This window comes from Entelurus aequoreus, linkage group LG18 (genome assembly GCF_033978785.1).
Source record: "Entelurus aequoreus isolate RoL-2023_Sb linkage group LG18, RoL_Eaeq_v1.1, whole genome shotgun sequence".
In the NCBI taxonomy this organism is placed as follows: Eukaryota; Metazoa; Chordata; class Actinopteri; order Syngnathiformes; family Syngnathidae; genus Entelurus; species Entelurus aequoreus.
In genome coordinates, this window is record NC_084748.1 from 11,114,960 (window position 1) to 11,129,972 (window position 15,013).

The 15,013-nt window shown below is 37.9% G+C and overlaps 1 protein-coding gene across 1 annotated transcript in view; it reads left to right on the forward strand.

Moving 5' to 3' along the window:
• LOC133633505 (protein FAM83F-like) overlaps positions 1–14,021 on the forward strand; it is a 63,775-nt gene extending 49,754 nt beyond the window's left edge. Inside the window, exon 5 of the mRNA XM_062026046.1 lies at positions 13,584–14,021. Within this exon, the coding sequence (XP_061882030.1) occupies positions 13,584–13,627 (44 nt within the window). The 3' untranslated portion in view covers positions 13,628–14,021. The remainder of the gene's footprint in view (positions 1–13,583) is intronic.
• The last annotated feature ends 992 nt before the right edge of the window (positions 14,022–15,013 follow it).

Genomic DNA, 15,013 nt, shown 5'->3' on the forward strand with positions numbered 1-15,013 from the left:
GAGCCTATTAAGTTAGCATGCTAATGTTAGCATGCCAACAGTTAGCAAGTAACACGTACCAAGTTATATGACTTTGAAGTGTACGGCGGCAAAATTGGCTTAAAAAAAGTTAGCATATGTCAAGTACCAAGTTACATGACTCTGAGGTAAATAGTTGCAAACTGAGCCTATTAAGTTAGCATGTTAGCATGCCAACAGTTAGCAAGTAACACGTACCAAGTCATATGACTGAAGTGTACGGCGGCACAATAGGCTCAAAAATCTAGCGTAAGTCAAGTACCAAGTTACATGACTCTGAGGTAAATGGTTGCAAACTGAGCCTATTAAGTTAGCATGGCAACAGTTAGCAAGTAACACGTACCAAGTTATATGACTTTGAAGTGTACAGCGGCAAAATTGGCTCAAAAAGTTAGCGTATGTCAAGTACCAAGTTACATGACTAAGGTAAATGGTTGCAAACGTAGCCAAAAAAAAGTTAGCGTGCTAATGTTAGCATGGCAACAGTTAGCAAGTAACACGTACCAAGTTATATGACTTTGAAGTGTACGGCGGCAAAATAGGCTCAAAAAGTTAGCATATGTCAAGTACCAAGTTACATGACTCTGAGGTAAATAGTTGCAAACTGAGCCTATTAAGTTAGCATGTTAGCATGCCAACAGTTAGCAAGTAACACGTACCAAGTCATATGACTGAAGTGTACGGCGGCACAATAGGCTCAAAAATCTAGCGTAAGTCAAGTACCAAGTTACATGACTGAGGTAAATGGTTGCAAACGTAGCCAAAAAAAAGTTAGCGTGCTAATGTTAGCATGGCAACAGTTAGCAAGTAACACGTACCAAGTTATATGACTTTGAAGTGTACGGCGGCAAAATAGGCTCAAAAAGTTAGCAAATGTCAAGTACCAAGTTACATGACTCTGAGGTAAATAGTTGCAAACTGAGCCTATTAAGTTAGCATGTTAGCATGCCAACAGTTAGCAAGTAACACGTACCAAGTTATATGACTTTGAAGTGTACAGCGGCAAAATTGGCTTAAAAAAAGTTAGCATATGTCAAGTACCAAGTTACATGACCCTGAGGTAAATGGTTGCAAACGTAGCCAAATAAAAGTTAGCGTGCTAATGTTAGCATGGCAACAGTTAGCAAGTAACACGTACCAAGTTATATGACTTTGAAGTGTACGGCGGCACAATAGGCTCAAAAAGTTAGCATATGTCAAGTACCAAGTTACATGACTCTGAGGTAAATAGTTGCAAACTGAGCCTATTAAGTTAGCATGTTAGCATGCCAACAGTTAGCAAGTAACACGTACCAAGTCATATGACTGAAGTGTACGGCGGCACAATAGGCTCAAAAATCTAGCGTAAGTCAAGTACCAAGTTACATGACTCTGAGGTAAATGGTTGCAAACTGAGCCTATTAAGTTAGCATGCCAACAGTTAGCAAGTAACACGTACCAAGTTATATGACTTTGAAGTGTACAGCGGCAAAATTGGCTCAAAAAGTTAGCGTATGTCAAGTACCAAGTTACATGACTGAGGTAAATGGTTGCAAACGTAGCCAAAAAAAAGTTAGCGTGCTAATGTTAGCATGGCAACAGTTAGCAAGTAACACGTACCAAGTTATATGACTTTGAAGTGTACGGCGGCACAATAGGCTCAAAAAGTTAGCATATGTCGAGTACCAAGTTACATGACTCTGAGGTAAATAGTTGCAAACTGAGCCTATTAAGTTAGCATGTTAGCATGCCAACAGTTAGCAAGTAACACGTACCAAGTCATATGACTGAAGTGTACGGCGGCACAATAGGCTCAAAAATCTAGCGTAAGTCAAGTACCAAGTTACATGACTCTGAGGTAAATGGTTGCAAACTGAGCCTATCAAGTTAGCATGCCAACTGTTAGCAAGTAACACGTACCAAGTTATATGACTTTGAAGTGTACAGCGGCAAAATTGGCTCAAAAAGTTAGCGTATGTCAAGTACCAAGTTACATGACTGAGGTAAATGGTTGCAAACCTAGCCAAAAAAAAGTTAGCGTGCTAATGTTAGCATGGCAACAGTTAGCAAGTAACACGTACCAAGTTATATGACTTTGAAGTGTACGGCGGCAAAATAGGCTCAAAAATCTAGCGTAAGTCAAGTACCAAGTTACATGACTCTGAGGTAAATGGTTGCAAACTGAGCCTATCAAGTTAGCATGCCAACAGTTAGCAAGTAACACGTACCAAGTTATATGTCTTTGAAGTGTACAGTGGCAAAATTGGCTCAAAAAGTTAGCGTATGTCAAATACCAAGTTACATGACTGAGGTAAATGGTTGCAAACGTAGCCAAAAAAAAGTTAGCGCGCTAATGTTAGCATGGCAACAGTTAGCAAGTAACACGTACCAAGTTATATGACTTTGAAGTGTACGGCGGCAAAATAGGCTCAAAAAGTTAGCGTATGTCAAGTACCAAGTTACATGACTCTGAGGTAAATGGTTGCAAACTGAGCCTATTAAGTTAGCATGCCAACAGTTAGCAAGTAACACGTACCAAGTTATATGACTTTGAAGTGTACAGCGGCAAAATTGGCTCAAAAAGTTAGCGTATGTCAAGTACCAAGTTACATGACTGAGGTAAATGGTTGCAAACGTAGCCAAAAAAAAGTTAGCGCGCTAATGTTAGCATGGCAACAGTTAGCAAGTAACACGTACCAAGTTATATGACTTTGAAGTGTACGGCGGCAAAATAGGCTCAAAAAGTTAGCATATGTCAAGTACCAAGTTACATGACCCTGAGGTAAATGGTTGCAAACGTAGCCAAATAAAAGTTAGCGTGCTAATGTTAGCATGGCAACAGTTAGCAAGTAACACGTACCAAGTTATATGACTTTGAAGTGTACGGCGGCACAATAGGCTCAAAAAGTTAGCATATGTCAAGTACCAAGTTACATGACTCTGAGGTAAATAGTTGCAAACTGAGCCTATTAAGTTAGCATGTTAGCATGCCAACAGTTAGCAAGTAACACGTACCAAGTCATATGACTGAAGTGTACGGCGGCACAATAGGCTCAAAAATCTAGCGTAAGTCAAGTACCAAGTTACATGACTCTGAGGTAAATGGTTGCAAACTGAGCCTATTAAGTTAGCATGCCAACAGTAAGCAAGTAACACGTACCAAGTTATATGACTTTGAAGTGTACAGCGGCAAAATTGGCTTAAAAAAAGTTAGCATATGTCAAGTACCAAGTTACATGACCCTGAGGTAAATGGTTGCAAACGTAGCCAAATAAAAGTTAGCGTGCTAATGTTAGCATGGCAACAGTTAGCAAGTAACACGTACCAAGTTATATGACTTTGAAGTGTACGGCGGCACAATAGGCTCAAAAAGTTAGCATATGTCAAGTACCAAGTTACATGACTGAGGTAAATAGTTGCAAACTTAGCCTATTAAGTTAGCATGTTAGCATGCCAACAGTTAGCAAGTAACACGTACCAAGTCATATGACTGAAGTGTACGGCGGCACAATAGCCTCAAAAATCTAGCGTAAGTCAAGTACCAAGTTACATGACTCTGAGGTAAATAGTTGCAAACTGAGCCTATTAAGTTAGCATGCCAACAGTAAGCAAGTAACACGTACCAAGTTATATGACTTTGAAGTGTGCAGCGGCAAAATTGGCTCAAAAAGTTAGCGTATGTCAAGTACCAAGTTACATGACTGAGGTAAATGGTTGCAAACGTAGCCAAAAAAAAGTTAGCGTGCTAATGTTAGCATGGCAACAGTTAGCAAGTAACACGTACCAAGTTATATGACTTTGAAGTGTACGGCGGCACAATAGGCTCAAAAAGTTAGCATATGTCAAGTACCAAGTTACATGACTCTGAGGTAAATAGTTGCAAACTGAGCCTATTAAGTTAGCATGTTAGCATGCCAACAGTTAGCAAGTAACACGTACCAAGTCATATGACTGAAGTGTACGGCGGCACAATAGGCTCAAAAATCTAGCGTAAGTACCAAGTTACATGACTCTGAGGTAAATGGTTGCAAACTGAGCCTATTAAGTTAGCATGGCAACAGTTAGCAAGTAACACGTACCAAGTTATATGACTTTGAAGTGTACAGCGGCAACATTGGCTCAAAAAGTTAGCGTATGTCAAGTACCAAGTTACATGACTGAGGTAAATGGTTGCAAACGTAGCCAAAAAAAAGTTAGCGTGCTAATGTTAGCATGGCAACAGTTAGCAAGTAACACGTACCAAGTTATATGACTTTGAAGTGTACGGCGGCAAAATAGGCTCAAAAAGTTAGCATATGTCAAGTACCAAGTTACATGACCCTGAGGTAAATGGTTGCAAACGTAGCCAAATAAAAGTTAGCGTGCTAATGTTAGCATGGCAACAGTTAGCAAGTAACACGTACCAAGTTATATGACTTTGAAGTGTACGGCGGCACAATAGGCTCAAAAAGTTAGCATATGTCAAGTACCAAGTTACATGACTCTGAGGTAAATAGTTGCAAACTGAGCCTATTAAGTTAGCATGTTAGCATGCCAACAGTTAGCAAGTAACACGTACCAAGTCATATGACTGAAGTGTACGGCGGCACAATAGGCTCAAAAATCTAGCGTAAGTCAAGTACCAAGTTACATGACTCTGAGGTAAATGGTTGCAAACTGAGCCTATTAAGTTAGCGTGCCAACAGTTAGCAAGTAACACGTACCAAGTTATATGACTTTGAAGTGTACAGCGGCAAAATTGGCTCAAAAAGTTAGCGTATGTCAAGTACCAAGTTACATGACTGAGGTAAATGGTTGCAAACGTAGCCAAAAAAAAGTTAGCGTGCTAATGTTAGCATGGCAACAGTTAGCAAGTAACACGTACCAAGTTATATGACTTTGAAGTGTACGGCGGCACAATAGGCTCAAAAAGTTAGCCTATGTCAAGTACCAAGTTACATGACTCTGAGGTAAATAGTTGCAAACTGAGCCTATTAAGTTAGCATGTTAGCATGCCAACAGTTAGCAAGTAACACGTACCAAGTCATATGACTGAAGTGTACGGCGACACAATAGGCTCAAAAATCTAGCGTAAGTCAAGTACCAAGTTACATGACTCTGAGGTAAATGGTTGCAAACTGAGCCTATTAAGTTAGCATGCCAACAGTAAGCAAGTAACACGTACCAAGTTATATGTCTTTGAAGTGTACAGTGGCAAAATTGGCTCAAAAAGTTAGCGTATGTCAAGTACCAAGTTACATGACTGAGGTAAATGTTTGCAAACGTAGCCAAAAAAAAGTTAGCGTGCTAATGTTAGCATGGCAACAGTTAGCAAGTAACACGTACCAAGTTATATGACTTTGAAGTGTACGGCGGCACAATAGGCTCAAAAAGTTAGCCTATGTCAAGTACCAAGTTACATGACTCTGAGGTAAATAGTTGCAAACTGAGCCTATTAAGTTAGCATGTTAGCATGCCAACAGTTAGCAAGTAACACGTACCAAGTCATATGACTGAAGTGTACGGCGACACAATAGGCTCAAAAATCTAGCGTAAGTCAAGTACCAAGTTACATGACTCTGAGGTAAATGGTTGCAAACTGAGCCTATTAAGTTAGCATGCCAACAGTAAGCAAGTAACACGTACCAAGTTATATGTCTTTGAAGTGTACAGTGGCAAAATTGGCTCAAAAAGTTAGCGTATGTCAAGTACCAAGTTACATGACTGAGGTAAATGTTTGCAAACGTAGCCAAAAAAAAGTTAGCGTGCTAATGTTAGCATGGCAACAGTTAGCAAGTAACACGTACCAAGTTATATGACTTTGAAGTGTACGGCGGCAAAATAGGCTCAAAAAGTTAGCGTATGTCAAGTACCAAGTTACATGACTCTGAGGTAAATGGTTGCAAACTGAGCCTATTAAGTTAGCATGCCAACAGTTAGCAAGTAACACGTACCAAGTTATATGACTTTGAAGTGTACAGCGGCAAAATTGGCTCAAAAAGTTAGCGTATGTCAAGTACCAAGTTACATGACTGAGGTAAATGGTTGCAAACGTAGCCAAAAAAAAGTTAGCGCGCTAATGTTAGCATGGCAACAGTTAGCAAGTAACACGTACCAAGTTATATGACTTTGAAGTGTACGGCGGCAAAATAGGCTCAAAAAGTTAGCATATGTCAAGTACCAAGTTACATGACCCTGAGGTAAATGGTTGCAAACGTAGCCAAATAAAAGTTAGCGTGCTAATGTTAGCATGGCAACAGTTAGCAAGTAACACGTACCAAGGTATATGACTTTGAAGTGTACGGCGGCACAATAGGCTCAAAAAGTTAGCATATGTCAAGTACCAAGTTACATGACTCTGAGGTAAATAGTTGCAAACTGAGCCTATTAAGTTAGCATGTTAGCATGCCAACAGTTAGCAAGTAACACGTACCAAGTCATATGACTGAAGTGTACGGCGGCACAATAGGCTCAAAAATCTAGCGTAAGTCAAGTACCAAGTTACATGACTCTGAGGTAAATGGTTGCAAACTGAGCCTATTAAGTTAGCATGCCAACAGTAAGCAAGTAACACGTACCAAGTTATATGACTTTGAAGTGTACAGCGGCAAAATTGGCTTAAAAAAAGTTAGCATATGTCAAGTACCAAGTTACATGACCCTGAGGTAAATGGTTGCAAACGTAGCCAAATAAAAGTTAGCGTGCTAATGTTAGCATGGCAACAGTTAGCAAGTAACACGTACCAAGTTATATGACTTTGAAGTGTACGGCGGCACAATAGGCTCAAAAAGTTAGCATATGTCAAGTACCAAGTTACATGACTGAGGTAAATAGTTGCAAACTTAGCCTATTAAGTTAGCATGTTAGCATGCCAACAGTTAGCAAGTAACACGTACCAAGTCATATGACTGAAGTGTACGGCGGCACAATAGCCTCAAAAATCTAGCGTAAGTCAAGTACCAAGTTACATGACTCTGAGGTAAATGGTTGCAAACTGAGCCTATTAAGTTAGCATGCCAACAGTAAGCAAGTAACACGTACCAAGTTATATGACTTTGAAGTGTACAGCGGCAAAATTGGCTCAAAAAGTTAGCGTATGTCAAGTACCAAGTTACATGACTGAGGTAAATGGTTGCAAACGTAGCCAAAAAAAAGTTAGCGTGCTAATGTTAGCATGGCAACAGTTAGCAAGTAACACGTACCAAGTTATATGACTTTGAAGTGTACGGCGGCACAATAGGCTCAAAAAGTTAGCATATGTCAAGTACCAAGTTACATGACTCTGAGGTAAATAGTTGCAAACTGAGCCTATTAAGTTAGCATGTTAGCATGCCAACAGTTAGCAAGTAACACGTACCAAGTCATATGACTGAAGTGTACGGCGGCACAATAGGCTCAAAAATCTAGCGTAAGTACCAAGTTACATGACTCTGAGGTAAATGGTTGCAAACTGAGCCTATTAAGTTAGCATGGCAACAGTTAGCAAGTAACACGTACCAAGTTATATGACTTTGAAGTGTACAGCGGCAACATTGGCTCAAAAAGTTAGCGTATGTCAAGTACCAAGTTACATGACTGAGGTAAATGGTTGCAAACGTAGCCAAAAAAAAAGTTAGCGTGCTAATTTTAGCATGGCAACAGTTAGCAAGTAACACGTACCAAGTTATATGACTTTGAAGTGTACGGCGGCAAAATAGGCTCAAAAAGTTAGCATATGTCAAGTACCAAGTTACATGACCCTGAGGTAAATGGTTGCAAACGTAGCCAAATAAAAGTTAGCGTGCTAATGTTAGCATGGCAACAGTTAGCAAGTAACACGTACCAAGTTATATGACTTTGAAGTGTACGGCGGCACAATAGGCTCAAAAAGTTAGCATATGTCAAGTACCAAGTTACATGACTGAGGTAAATAGTTGCAAACTGAGCCTATTAAGTTAGCATGTTAGCATGGCAACAGTTAGCAAGTAACACGTACCAAGTCATATGACTGAAGTGTACGGCGGCACAATAGGCTCAAAAATCTAGCGTAAGTCAAGTACCAAGTTACATGACTCTGAGGTAAATGGTTGCAAACTGAGCCTATTAAGTTAGCGTGCCAACAGTTAGCAAGTAACACGTACCAAGTTATATGACTTTGAAGTGTACAGCGGCAAAATTGGCTCAAAAAGTTAGCGTATGTCAAGTACCAAGTTACATGACTGAGGTAAATGGTTGCAAACGTAGCCAAAAAAAAGTTAGCGCGCTAATGTTAGCATGGCAACAGTTAGCAAGTAACACGTACCAAGTTATATGACTTTGAAGTGTACGGCGGCACAATAGGCTCAAAAAGTTAGCATATGTCAAGTACCAAGTTACATGACTCTGAGGTAAATAGTTGCAAACTGAGCCTATTAAGTTAGCATGTTAACAGTTAGCAAGTAACACGTACCAAGTTATATGACTTTGAAATGTACAGCGGCAAAATTGGCTCAAAAAGTTAGCGTATGTCAAGTACCAAGTTACATGACTGAGGTAAATGGTTGCAAACGTAGCCAAAAAAAAGTTAGCGTGCTAATGTTAGCATGGCAACAGTTAGCAAGTAACACATACCAAGTTATATGACTTTGAAGTGTACGGCGGCAAAATAGGCTCAAAAAGTTAGCATATGTCAAGTACCAAGTTACATGACTCTGAGGTAAATAGTTGCAAACTGAGCCTATTAAGTTAGCATGTTAGCATGCCAACAGTTAGCAAGTAACACGTACCAAGTCATATGACTGAAGTGTACGGCGGCACAATAGGCTCAAAAATGTAGCGTAAGTCAAGTACCAAGTTACATGACTCTGAGGTAAATGGTTGCAAACTGAGCCTATTAAGTTAGCGTGCCAACAGTTAGCAAGTAACACGTACCAAGTTATATGACTTTGAAGTGTACAGCGGCAAAATTGGCTCAAAAAGTTAGCGTATGTCAAGTACCAAGTTACATGACTGAGGTAAATGGTTGCAAACGTAGCCAAAAAAAAGTTAGCGCGCTAATGTTAGCATGGCAACAGTTAGCAAGTAACACGTACCAAGTTATATGACTTTGAAGTGTACGGCGGCACAATAGGCTCAAAAAGTTAGCATATGTCAAGTACCAAGTTACATGACTCTGAGGTAAATAGTTGCAAACTGAGCCTATTAAGTTAGCATGTTAGCATGCCAACAGTTAGCAAGTAACACGTACCAAGTTATGACTTTGAAGTGTACGGCGGCAAAATAGGCTCAAAAAGTTAGCATATGTCAAGTACCAAGTTACATGACTGAGGTAAATGGTTGCAAACGTAGCCAAAAAAAAGTTAGCGTGCTAATGTTAGCATGGCAACCGTTAGCAAGTAACACGTACCAAGTTATATGACTTTGAAGTGTACGGCGGCAAAATAGGCTCAAAAAGTTAGCATATGTCAAGTACCAAGTTACATGACTCTGAGGTAAATAGTTGCAAACTGAGCCTATTAAGTTAGCATGTTAGCATGCCAACAGTTAGCAAGTAACACGTACCAAGTCATATGACTGAAGTGTACGGCGGCACAATAGGCTCAAAAATCTAGCGTAAGTCAAGTACCAAGTTACATGACTCTGAGGTAAATGGTTGCAAACTGAGCCTATCAAGTTAGCATGCCAACAGTTAGCAAGTAACACGTACCAAGTTATATGACTTTGAAGTGTACAGCGGCAAAATTGGCTCAAAAAGTTAGCGTATGTCAAGTACCAAGTTACATGACTGAGGTAAATGGTTGCAAACGTAGCCAAAAAAAGTTAGCGTGCTAATGTTAGCATGGCAACAGTTAGCAAGTAACACGTACCAAGTTATATGACTTTGAAGTGTACGGCGGCAAAATAGGCTCAAAAAGTTAGCATATGTCAAGTACCAAGTTACATGACTCTGAGGTAAATAGTTGCAAACTGAGCCTATTAAGTTAGCATGTTAGCATGCCAACAGTTAGCAAGTAACACGTACCAAGTCATATGACTGAAGTGTACGGCGGCACAATAGGCTCAAAAATCTAGCGTAAGTCAAGTACCAAGTTACATGACTCTGAGGTAAATGGTTGCAAACTGAGCCTATTAAGTTAGCATGCCAACAGTTAGCAAGTAACACGTACCAAGTTATATGACTTTGAAGTGTACAGCGGCAAAATTGGCTCAAAAAGTTAGCGTATGTCAAGTACCAAGTTACATGACTCTGAGGTAAATGGTTGCAAACTGAGCCTATTAAGTTAGCATGGCAACAGTTAGCAAGTAACACGTACCAAGTTATATGACTTTGAAGTGTACAGCGGCAAAATTGGCTCAAAAAGTTAGCGTATGTCAAGTACCAAGTTACATGACTGAGGTAAATGGTTGCAAACGTAGCCAAAAAAAAGTTAGCGTGCTAATGTTAGCATGGCAACAGTTAGCAAGTAACACATACCAAGTTATATGACTTTGAAGTGTACGGCGGCAAAATAGGCTCAAAAAGTTAGCATATGTCAAGTACCAAGTTACATGACTCTGAGGTAAATAGTTGCAAACTGAGCCTATTAAGTTAGCATGTTAGCATGCCAACAGTTAGCAAGTAACACGTACCAAGTCATATGACTGAAGTGTACGGCGGCACAATAGGCTCAAAAATCTAGCGTAAGTCAAGTACCAAGTTACATGACTCTGAGGTAAATGGTTGCAAACTGAGCCTATTAAGTTAGCGTGCCAACAGTTAGCAAGTAACACGTACCAAGTTATATGACTTTGAAGTGTACAGCGGCAAAATTGGCTCAAAAAGTTAGCGTATGTCAAGTACCAAGTTACATGACTGAGGTAAATGGTTGCAAACGTAGCCAAAAAAAAGTTAGTGCACTAATGTTAGCATGGCAACAGTTAGCAAGTAACACGTACCAAGTTATATGACTTTGAAGTGTACGGCGGCACAATAGGCTCAAAAAGTTAGCATATGTCAAGTACCAAGTTACATGACTCTGAGGTAAATAGTTGCAAACTGAGCCTATTAAGTTAGCATGTTAGCATGCCAACAGTTAGCAAGTAACACGTACCAAGTTATGACTTTGAAGTGTACGGCGGCAAAATAGGCTCAAAAAGTTAGCATATGTCAAGTACCAAGTTACATGACTGAGGTAAATGGTTGCAAACGTAGCCAAAAAAAAGTTAGCGTGCTAATGTTAGCATGGCAACAGTTAGCAAGTAACACGTACCAAGTTATATGACTTTGAAGTGTACGGCGGCAAAATAGGCTCAAAAAGTTAGCATATGTCAAGTACCAAGTTACATGACTCTGAGGTAAATAGTTGCAAACTGAGCCTATTAAGTTAGCATGTTAGCATGCCAACAGTTAGCAAGTAACACGTACCAAGTCATATGACTGAAGTGTACGGCGGCACAATAGGCTCAAAAATCTAGCGTAAGTCAAGTACCAAGTTACATGACTCTGAGGTAAATGGTTGCAAACTGAGCCTATTAAGTTAGCATGCCAACAGTTAGCAAGTAACACGTACCAAGTTATATGACTTTGAAGTGTACAGCGGCAAAATTGACTAAAAAAGTTAGCGTATGTCAAGTACCAAGTTACATGACTGAGGTAAATGGTTGCAAACGTAGCCAAAAAAAAGTTAGCGTGCTAATGTTAGCATGGCAACAGTTAGCAAGTAACACGTACCAAGTTATATGACTTTGAAGTGTACGGCGGCAAAATAGGCTCAAAAAGTTAGCATATGTCAAGTACCAAGTTACATGACTCTGAGGTAAATGGTTGCAAACTGAGCCTATCAAGTTAGCATGTTAGCATGCCAACAGTTAGCAAGTAACACGTACCAAGTTATATGACTTTGAAGTGTACGGCGGCAAAATAGGCTCAAAAAGTTAGCATATGTCAAGTACCAAGTTACATGACTGAGGTAAATAGTTGCAAACTGAGTCTATTAAGTTAGCATGTTAGCATGCCAACAGTTAGCATGCCAACAGTTAGCAAGTAACACGTACCAAGTTATATGACTGAAGTGTACAGCGGCAAAATTGGCTTAAAAAAGTTAGCATATGTCAAGTACCAAGTTACATGACCCTGAGGTAAATGGTTGCAAACTTAGCCGAAAAAGTTAGCATGCTAACAATTAACATGTGTGACGTATCAAGTTATATGACTCTAAAGCTGCGAAATTAGCTAAAAAGTTGTAAAAATAGCTTAAAAAGTTAGCATATGTCAAGTACCAAGTTATATGACTCTGGGGTAAATGGCTGAAAACTTTAGCATGTGTCACATACCAGGTTATATGACAAAGGTGTACGGCTGCGAAATTATCTAAAAAGTCGTAAAATTAGCTATAAAAAAGTTTGCGTGCTAATGTTAGCATGCTCACAGTTCGCATTAGTCAAGTACCAAGTTATAGGATTCTGCGGTAAATGGTTGTAAAATTTGCCAAAAAGTTTCAACATTAATGTTGGCATGCTATCATGCTAACAGTTAGCAAGTGTCACGTACCAAGTTTTATGATTCTGGAGTAAATGGTTGTAAAATTAGCCAAACAGTATTCATGCTAACATTGGCATGCTATCATGCTAAAAATAACATGCTAACAGTTAGCAAGTGTCACTTACCAAGTTTTATGATTCTGGAGTAAATGGTTGTAAAAATGTTCATGCTAATATTGGCATGCTATCGTGCTAACAATAACATGCTAACAGTTAGCAAGTGTCACGTACCAAGTTTTATGATTCTGGAGTAAATGGTTGTAAAATTAGCCTAACAGTTTTCATGCTAACAATAACATGCTAACAGTTAGCAAGTGTCACGTACCAGGTTTTATGATTCTGGAGTAAATTGTAAAATTAGCCAAACAGTTTTCATGCTAACATTGGCATGCTAACAATATCATGCTAACAGTTAGCAAGTGTCACGTACCAAGTTTTATGATTCTGGAGTAAATGGTTGTAAAATTAGCCAAAAAGTTTTCATGCTAACAATAACATGCTAATAGTTAGCAAGTGCCATGTACCGAGTTATATGATTCTGAAGTGTACAGCGGCTAAATTGGCTAAAAAGTTAGCATATGTCAAGTACCAAATGATATCACTCTGGGGTAAATCATTGCAAACTTAGCCCAAAAAAGTTAGCATGCTAACAATAACGTGTTAGGTATCAAGTTCAGAATAAAGTTGGGATGTTATTACATAATAATAATAGATTTTATTTGTAAAAAGCACTTTATATTGAGTAAACAATCTCAAAGTGCTACAGTGTATTTAAAAAAATAAATAAAAACATAAAGAAATTTAAAAAAAATAAAACCTAGAACAGTCAAATAGCTATAACTATTATTCTTATATCTAAAAAAAAAAAAAGGCTTTTTTTTTTTAAAGAAGGGCTTTTTAGCCTTTTTTAAAGCATTCAGTCTGTGGTGCCCTCAGGTGGTCAGGGAGAGCGTTCCACACAGATACAAAAATCATGAAGTCAATAAAATCACAACTTTATTGTGTTAGCATCACAGCTATTAGCTACATAACTACCCCTTTTATTGTTATTATGGGATGTTGTTCCTTGTTCTCTAACTATGACATCAATCCATTATTATTGATCATGTTTACCTGTGTTTGTTCCTCAGGTGTGAAGAGTCACCGCCGGAACAAAGGGTGTAAAATGTCCTGAGGTCGCGTCATGAAACAAACATTGTTGTCCTTTCTAATTGTTTACAAGCACTAATATCACTTTTGTTGAAGAGACTTGCTGCAGTGCCTCACAGGAAGTAGTGCTGAGTGACCTTTCACAATAAAACACCACTGTGACAATAACAAAGTGCCTCCCACCTTCAGGAAAATAAAAACTATTTCGCCATTGTGTTGATTTGTGTCTTTGACAGGAAGTGTGTGCATGCTTGATGGCGGGAATAACTGCGTGATTGTACTACTTCCGGTTAGTTTTACAGTCTCAACCTGGTAAGACGTCAGAGGTGCATCACCGCCCTCTAGTGGTGAGACACAGTATTGCATGTGTGATGGGTCAGAAAGTTACTTTTAGGGTTAAAACATAAACAATTACGTTGAAACAGTCAAAAAATAGATATATATTTTATACCAAGTAAAATACACTTCATATGCATTTTTTTTCTGGCCACTTGAGGGCAGCAAATATACATAAAAAGAATGCCTTCTCGTTTGTGGGTTGAGTTTGTAAACAGGAAGTTTGAATGGAAAATAGGAAGCAAAGTATTGCACGAGGACAGGATGTTAAAGTGGGTCACGTGTGACGATGATAGCAGCATTTGTAAACAAATATATGTACATAAAGAGAAACATAGAAATATTAATATGTATATATTTTTAAACGTTTTATATTTATATATATATATATATATATATATATATATATATATATATTTATATATATATATATATATATATATATATATATATATATATATATATATATATATATATATATGTATGTATAGATATACATATGTATGTATATATATATATATATATATATATATATATGTATGTATAGATATACATATGTATGTATATATATATATACATGTGTGTATATATATATGTATATAGATATACATATGTATGTATATATATACATGTGTGTATATGTATATATATACATGTGTGTATATATATATGTATGTATGTATATATATACATGTGTATATATACATACATATGTATATATACATATATGTGTGTATATATATGTATATAGATATACATATGTATCTATATATATATACATGTGTGTATATATATGTATGTATGTATATATATACATGTGTATATATACATATATGTGTGTATATATATACACATGTATATATATATATACACATGTGTATATATACGTATATACATATGTATGTATATATATACATATGTATATATATATACATATGTATGTATATATACATATACATGTGTATATATACATATACATGTGTATATATATACATATACATGTGTATATATATACATATACATGTGTATATATATACATATACATGTGTATATATATATATACATATACATGTGT